Below are 8,972 nucleotides of genomic sequence, written 5' to 3'. Positions count from 1 at the left end.
GTCCCTGAAAACGCAGCTTTGTTTAAGTCTGAAACACATTTAAAGGGCAGTGCAAGAAAGCTTGAATTGACGTGATCTCCACTGAACGTTTGGTCAAAACAAGCATTTAATTTTCCCCTCCATTTAATCTGACATGTTTTATGATTGCTAGTTTTTTTCTCTGAAGTGATAGATTTATGAGTAATAATACAGCATGCTACTTTCTACACAATTTAAAATGAGTATCTTCACACTAGAATGAATCTTTTACTGAAAACTGTCTTTCAACCTGTGAAGAGAGGAATGACTATTCAATAAATACCTGCTTCATGAATTTCTTCTTGTCCAGTGTAAGAGGAAAACACTTGCCCAAAGAATTTATATTGTTGCTCTCGAAAGTTGTTTTGCAGGTAGTCCATCAGCATAACATAGCCAGACTGCTGCATTGTAAGGACTTCACAGAATACAGCTAACTAGAAAAGGTGAGGAAAAAAAGATGTCAGAAGTCATAGCAAATTAACCAGATTCTGCTAACAGGCAAAAAACCTGGGGAAAAGATGTTGGGTAAAGCCTCCCAGTTGACCTCTCACAGGTGGCACTGAACTTTTGTTCCTCTGTACCAGCAGTAATCTGAAGGTTTACTCCACCTGTATTTCTCAACCACTCTGTTGTTGGAGCTACGCTTTGCCCAGTCACCACCATTTAGCTGGGGGAATATGGAAAAAGTCTTTTGAACTCCTCTTTATCTGGGTTAGAAGTTCAGACAGGCTGCAGAGTTAGGAATTGTGTCCTTACTCCCTTCTAAGACAAGAAATGACTAAGAATGTAGTCCTGAACTGAAAAAGGGGAAAGATAACACACTGAAGTAATATATATGCTTTCTGATTTAATGGCTGCATGAAAAATTTATAACTAGATAAAAGAAAAGCTAGGTTGTTGGGCTGGCAACGAATGCCACGAGCTTCTGCCATACACATGGCAACTGCTTTTCTTTGGTATTATGTAAAATTGTTTGGTTTTAATACATTAAACAAATTACCTGGTCTTCAGAAATACTTATGGTATCCTTAAACACAATCCATTCAACCGTTTCAGAGCAGGGAGGAGTTGATAAAGACCCATTGTAAGTGTAATATTTGTCTGTTGCATTCGGCAAAAGGTTCAGCAAAATAAATGGTTCTAAGGCAGCCTGTTTTCCTGAAAAAAGAAAAAAATTTAGAGTCAGATAGTTACATGACTGCAGAAACAATGAATAAATAGAAATCACACTCTCCAAAAGAGTTACCATTATAGGAATAAGCTAATTTTTAGGGTATTTGAAATTTGATCTCCAGAGAGACTAGCATATGAATAAATTGCTGAGGCTTTTCTATTTAGTTTGAATAAGCGTTGGTCAAAACCAACTTTGGTTACTTGGGAAGGTATAATGAGTTACTCCAGTAATAAATAATCAGTGCAACGGTTCACAAGAATTTGTGCACCTGTAAGTTTACTCGTAAATGTCCAAGATGCCAAAACTTTTGTCTCACACGTGAACTTTGAAGAAAAAATATGTTAACTCTCTGTTCTTGGTCTCATAACATGGCTTCAAACTCTCCCTGAATTTGGTGAAGTTGTTGAGTTTCTCACAGGATCTTAACCTCTGCAGAAAATCACTGCCTGGGGAACTGTCGCCATGTTAGACCTGAGAGCTGTATTGATCATGACCGCAAAAGCAGAATTTCCGTGGATCAGGGGTTTTTAAAATGGTGATAATACAGCAAAAAACTCTAACAGCTTTACACAAAGCAGAAAAGGATGCAAAGATCTCATCCAGAAGAGTATGAACACTCTGTTTATTGTCCTGTGAAAATAATATCACGTCATTCAGGTCAGCAGTTTACCCGGTACCTTGTCAGCGGAGAGCATGCAGGAGGAATTGCTGGGAGTTCATCCACAGAAAGGTAAGTTCGTGCTGGTATTGCACTAGGGTCCAGCAACAGAAATTGGCAGAAATGGTACCAACTTCCTCAAGACAGATTTTTTCAGTCTGTGACAATTATCAATCTTGTGACAATTACCTGCCTTATTGTCTGCTTCATCCAAAATAATATTTGTTTTTTACACCTTGAAATAATGTAGGTCCTTATATACCTTATTTCAATCTAAAGTCACTGATTGTTAAACTTCTCCCTATTTGATAAGTGTTCACTTATGAATATCTAATGAATTTTCAGACTGTGCATTAACTTGTGGTTTTACAGATACATTACTTCTTGAGCCCTGTACAGTTTTCTGACCTTTGTCTTCACAATTCCTTACAAATTTGGTGAAAGTAGCAAGTTACATTAACAGTTTACTACAAATCACTGATGCTTTTCTTCTGTACAGTGACTGTTCCACTGAGTTAAGGTTTAAGAGCTGGCTCCTCCCCTCTCTCTTATCCATGTGTCATGAAAGGGAAACATTTAGCCATGCCATTTAACATGAGCAAAGCACATCCTTCTATTTCTCCTGTCAACATGTTAATCAGCTTTCAGACAGAAGCTGTCATTGCTATCTGGTACATGTCTCGTTAATGCATTCTTCCTTCAGGAAAAATGAATGGCCAGTCCATCTTATATAGATGCTTGGGGACACAAAGCTTCTCATTTATAGTAGGAATCCTGCCATACTTTTCGCAATTTTGCATTTTAAAATGCCCTTTAATGTGATTGACCGCCTAGATTCTAAAATCAAACACTTACAAAGAATGATGAGAAACAGAGAGTTTGTCCGGAAGAAACAGGACTGCTCCTCTGCAGAGCTCAAGAACTCAGTAACTGGGATTCAAATAAGGACAAAACAGATATGACTGACAAGGACAGATCATGTACATTGCAGACAAGGACAGATCGTGTGCTATTCACTTTTCTTCGGAAGGAACAATTTGATTTAGTCATGACCTGAATTTTCAGAGCTCATTTGCATTTTATTCAAGAAAATGATAGTCTACTTATTGTTGAAGTGCCATGTAGCGGTCGTATCTTGAATCTTGCTGCTGATAGTTTTACAGCTCCTTCCAAGGCTGTAGGACAGCATCTGCCTTGATGTATTACTCATTCTCCTTTGTGTTTCATAGAAGATGGCACACAAAGATAATGAATCTTAACTGCTTTATATTTCCCCCTCCTCTGTCTTTGCAATTTATGAAAGTTGCTCCCTTTTATATTTGTTGAATGGCGTTTGTTTTCTGGAGAAAAACAATCTTGATTTTAGTGTCATACTTTTGAAAGCTTTTAAATTTGCGGACTAATAGCTTTTTACACTTTCAATCTACTGATCTCAAGGAGCTTTACAAAGCTCAGGTATCACTGCATATAGGAAAACTGAGACAAAGTTAGCCATTTACTTAAGGTCATGGCCATGATGTAAGAAAATATCCCTGTTCAAGACAGTGCTCATTCGTGTTTGTTCTTCTGCAAAGCCGTCGTGAAACTGAGTTAGAAACGGAACCCAGATCTCCTCAAGCACTGCCCTGAAGTCCACGTGCTCTGACATAAAACCATGAGGAATTCTAAAATATCAAAGTGTCAACATTTGGTTTGAATAATGCTAGTACAAATATAATATAATTGGATTATTTCAGATTTACACAGGAGCTACTGAAAAAAAGAATTCACCTCCACTGAGTCTACTGAATACTGACACTCATATGGTCTCACACTTGTAAGGCACATCTTGGATGGCTGCAACAGGGTTATTTGGCTTCCAACCACATACAAAAATCCAGAAATGTATGACTAAGAAAACTCACAGAATAAATCAGGCATTTCTCTTGATTTATCATTTAAAGAGTTGCAAATTTGTCATGATAGTTATATTTATTCATTTACACTTACCGCTGCTGTTACACATACTCAGTATTGGAGTAAATAAATCATAGAATCATATAATATCTCAACTTGGAAGGGACCCATAAAGATCATCAAGTCCAACTCCCTGCTCCTCGCAGGACTACCTAGAACTAAACCATATGACTAAAAGCATTGTCCAAACGCTCCTCAAACTCTCAGAGGCTTGATGCTGTGCTCCAGGCGCTCCTTCCTTGAGAAGCCTGTTCCAGTGACTGACCACCATCTCAGTGAAGAATCTTTTCCTAATGTTCCATCTGAACTTCCCCTGACACAGCTTCATTCCATTTCCTTGTGTCCCATCGCTGGTCACCAGAGGAGATCAGCACCTCCCTCTCCGCTATCTCCCTTGAGGACATTGTAGGCTGCGATGAGGTCACCCCTCAGCCTTCTTTTCTCCAAGCTGAACAAACCAAGTGACCTCAGCTACTCCTCATAAGTCTTGTTCTCAAGACCTTTTACCATCTCGGTCACCCTCCTCTGGACACACTCTAAAAGTCTGATGTCCTTCTTATACTGAGGTACCCAAAACTGCACTCAGTATTCGAGGTGAGGTCGCACCAGCGCAGTGTAGAGTGGGACAATCCCCTCCCTTGACCAGTTAACTATGCTGTGCTTGATGCACCCCAGGACACAGTTGGCCCTTTTGGCTGCCAGGGCAAGCTGTTGACACATATTCAACTTGCCATCAACCCAGACCCCCAGATCTCTTTCCGTGGGGCTGCTCTCCAGCCTCTTGTCCCCCAATTTGTACATATAGCCAGGATTACCCTATCCCAGGTGCAGAATCCAGCACTTGCTCTTGTTGAATTTCATATATTTAGTGATTGCTCAGCTTTCTAGTCTATTCAGATGACTTCTGCTGTTTCTAACAAAATAGACATGGCTAAGCTCTAGAGAACCGTGCTCCCCAATGCCTTTAAGGTTTCATAATTATACTGAAAGGGAATATAGTCTAATCAGTAATCAATAAAACATGGAGGTAGACTTACCGAAACGACTAACACTATCTACTCCATTAATGATTGTATTATAATCCGGATTATCTTCTAGTCCAATCTGTTAAAAAGAAATTGTATTTTTTTAACAGCACAGGCTTCATGAAAAAAAAATGAAAGCTGCAGTTTACTGCAAAAATTATAGATGCCTTAAAGCAGAGCAAATGTATTTTGCCCATTTGCTTTTCTGTAAGAATAAATTAGAAAGATATATGCAAATTTTTAACTTGGTGATCACACATTGGAACCAGTTAAATTCAGTTTGAACATCTGCCGTGTTTCAAAGCTTGTTTAATGACACAAAGATATATTTTGTTTACCTCAAACAAAATTGATAAAGCTCTTAACTTTCCATTTCCTTTAATTGCCTCTTCGAAATTTGTAAACTGATCTGCATCATAGCAGTAAATTTGCATCTGCAAATAAAAATACATTAAAATGTTAGATATATCAAAAATAATCAATCAATGCAGTTATTTATATTCTCATTTTGAGAAAAAATGTCCAAGCAATACATTTAATTACAAATATATCGTTTTTTTATCTATCTTGCATGCATTATCTGAAGACATAGAATGGAATTCATCAGCTGTTAGCTATCTACAAGTGACCTCTCCTGGAAAACCACTAAGTGTGCAGGAGTTCCTTTCAAGGAGCACAACGCTTTCCATGAATAATGCAGTAAACCGAGGTAACCTGCTGATACTGGACATCTAACCTAGAGTACTCAGGCGAGATGAATCTTGAAATCAGTGGTAAAACGCGAATAATAAGGCAGGATGTCCCTACTGCATCTGCCTTGCAGTAAGTGTAGAGAAACATTGGTAATAAAAGATTCCCAGGTATTCGACTGCTGTCGTGGGCATTGGGTTTGTTGCACCCCTTCCTCTCTTTCTCTGGATGCAGTTGGGAAATCTCCTCCAGTGCTGGGTCACCAACATGTGAGGAGTGTCCCGTTCCTACTAGCTTTTCCTGTGATGATGATGGAGGAGAATATTCTCTTCGATGCCTTGGCAGAACAGGTGGAGTGTGAGTGGGAATTTTTAAATGGCTAATGAGGTAAAGGAAATGACACTGCTCAGGGAAAGCTCCTGGCCCACAGCTCTCCATGGAGTATAGGACAAACTTGGCTCTATTGCTTTGCTCTGATATAGAAGTCCAAACCGCTTGGAGTGAGGAGCAGCAGGAGTAATTTGTATTTAAGTGAATGATTATATTTGCAAATAGACTTTAATCAAGTGATAAACAAAGGTATTTAGTAAACAGTATTACTTTTTGCAGAATGTCAAATCATCATAATTGTCAAAATCTATTCCATACTTTACCTCAAGAGGAAATTTTTGTCCTTCTAAACTATGTTCTGACCCATCTGACGACACGTTGCATTTTCCCCAGTGAAAAGTGATCTTGCTTGCTTTGAATACGGTGTCTAAGCCACCTCCACTTACATAATAATCATTTGTCAAGTTAATTTCCACTGAACAAAGAGAGAGAGAGGGGGAAAAAGGGAGTGTCAATGTAAAAGCCAGCCAAGGCATCTACGACTCTCATATTTCAGTATTAGGTGCTAAAAGGTAAACATGACACGCCTTTTCCCCTGTATTTCATAAGAAATGTGACAGGAAATTGGTTATTTAAACAAAGTAAGAAGTGTGGTAATTCACTATTAGCATGGAGAAATATATTTCATTTAATACTGCAATTCATAAAATAGTCATCTAGTGAAGTGCACTATTATATTGGTCTCCTGTTGTCTGTAACTACCCACAGAAGTATGCTGAAAAGCTCAGAATACTGGCTTAGCCACCCATCTGACCATCTAAGAAAAGAAATTCCTGAAAGCACCCGTGTTTTTAACAAAAAGGAAAATACCCCTCCACCATTATTATCATAATTCTAGATACAAATCATGAGGTAACACATGAAAAGAAAATTTTAGCCCATTCCTAGAGGACTGTCCTGTCTGTGAGACCCCTTAACTATAGAGCAATCTCACACAGGAGAAGGTGATGTGCACAACTGTGCACAAACTGTAGAAGGGACTGAGGATTTGTCTTCTAGAGGGAATGAGCAGGGTGGAATAGACTGAAGCCTCACATTTGGCTTTCGCACCTCCAGCGATTGTGAATTCTTTGACCTCTTGCTAAAACAGCACTAACGGAGTTCAGTTTCATTACATTCCTTTCCTCAAGACCTTGAAGACAATTTTAACTGCAGAGCTTACCAGTTCCTTTTATAATCTCTGAATTGCTGTAGATGAGGAAGAGCTCAGTTCACTTTTATGGGCTTTAAAGAATGTTTCCTCAGGGATGTCTTGGAAAGACAAATGCACTATTTATCTCATCTAGCAGGGCAAGAGGGAAGTAAGTAATTTGTGGAGTAGTGTGTAGAAGTACATGATGGTGCCAATAAGAGAAATAAGGAGCAAGGACAACAACAAAAAAACCCCAAACAACAAAACAACACGAAACAAACAAAAAAAAAATTAAATGAAATAAAACAAAATGGTTGGTCTAGGGGTCCCACTGGAACTGACAGAAGGTCAAAGACAGTTGTTAAGAGATTCCTTCCTCCATACTTACGCCCGAAACAAGAAACAGTACTTCCAACAAACAGCTTTTAGCTACTGCTCTCCTGGATTTATACAGGAAAGTGGTTGCAAAAAGATTTGTCCAACAATGTAAATGTCACCATAAGCTTCTTTTATAGCAGGGAGAAATAGGCACTTGTAGGCATAAATCACTCCTTTCTAAAATACATTTCTAAGATAGGTAAGACAAATCGGACCATAAAAGCACCTATTTCTCTTCTTTGACTGTAAGAAGCCGTCTAAGTGAGTAATTCAGGCACAAGTGCCTACATTATAGGCATCTATGTGTAGGTGAGATAAATCCCATCCTGAGTTTTTTGAAATCACTACTCATCCATGAAGTGCTTCCAGATGAGTACGCAATTTATTCATACTTTTAAAAAATCATTTTTGTATACTTGTTACAGATTCCAGATACGTAGTAATAATTATCATTATTTCATAGCAAATGCTAAATTACTGTTTAGCTTCAATGAAGTGCTGATGATGGAACGATAGTAATGATGCAATTACTTTGGTTCTATCTGTCTGTGCACATAATTTTCATTTGTGTTTTAGTGATTTCTCTGTTACGCTTGGCTATTGTCATCACCTGTTTCTTTTATTTAATGGATAAATTCAGAAAGCACACGCTAAGGAAAAGCAAAATGAAAATGTTTCATTAAAAGTCCTTGGTTGATTGTCCATCCTATATCACTTTTCTGACCTCATTTACCTCCAAACATGAAATCTGACTTTTTACCTGTTTTGCCTGTGTTGCGAATGAACGTATCTTCCAAAGTTTCCTTTTCCCATCCATGGAATTTAAGTTTCTTCAGATTCACATTTACTTGGGTGAGATCTTCATCTATATTAATAGGAGACTGTTTGGCACCATTGCAGGCTGAGTATTTCTTTCCCCAGTTCTTTTGGTTCAAAGTTCCTAGAAATCAAAACATTTGGGGTAAATACATTTAAAATCTAATCTGGCATCGATGTATTTTTTAATGTGGGAAAGTTAAAACACAGTTTGCAATCTGTCATCAGAGTACCCGCCCTTCTTTTAGGCCTCATCTGTAGCAATACTTAGCACACTTACCACTGTATCCTACCTTCAACAGTGAAGTCACTTTTTGACCATTTTAGACATCATACATACATGCTTATGAATCTCTAGGGAAAGCAGAAAACAACAGAAAAAACCCCTCAAACACAATATACAGAAATAATAACTAAAACAGGTGAGGAAAAAAAGCTTTCAGGTGAAAGAAATTTGCACTCAAAAAAACTTTGGAATTACTGCAAAACCCTCCTTTCCAAATAACTCTTTTAGTCCTAAGAATGTCATTATTGTTGCTTCTGCCCAATGAGGTCAGCCATCCAATAAGTTTTTAAATAAATAAAAGTAATAAAAAAATCCTTGCATAGAGGGAAAAAGGTAAAGTGTTTCTAGCTGGAAAAAGGTTAGTGATGCTCTGGCTGGAGAGCCTGGCTGTATGGGCTGTGTTGGCTTTGGTTGGGGCAAAGTTAATTTTCTTCACAGTAGTTGGTATG

General features: G+C 38.2%; 1 protein-coding gene across 1 annotated transcript; it reads right to left on the bottom strand.

Annotated features, from left to right (window-relative positions):
• Positions 1-301: 301 nt before the first annotated feature.
• LOC104169512 (receptor-type tyrosine-protein phosphatase zeta-like) lies at positions 302-8,361 on the bottom strand (the record flags this gene model as incomplete). Its single annotated transcript, XM_009710441.1, has 6 exons — positions 302-452; positions 1,019-1,176; positions 4,844-4,910; positions 5,170-5,265; positions 6,175-6,326; positions 8,155-8,361. Coding segments are annotated over 6 exons (831 nt in total), but the record flags the coding sequence as incomplete, so codon positions are not given.
• Between the last annotated feature and the right edge of the window lie 611 nt (positions 8,362-8,972).

The sequence above is a fragment of the Cariama cristata genome, unplaced genomic scaffold (assembly GCF_000690535.1).
Source record: "Cariama cristata isolate BGI_N322 unplaced genomic scaffold, ASM69053v1 scaffold28251, whole genome shotgun sequence".
Taxonomy (NCBI): Eukaryota; Metazoa; Chordata; class Aves; order Cariamiformes; family Cariamidae; genus Cariama; species Cariama cristata.
This window is presented reverse-complemented; position numbering and strand designations above follow the sequence as displayed.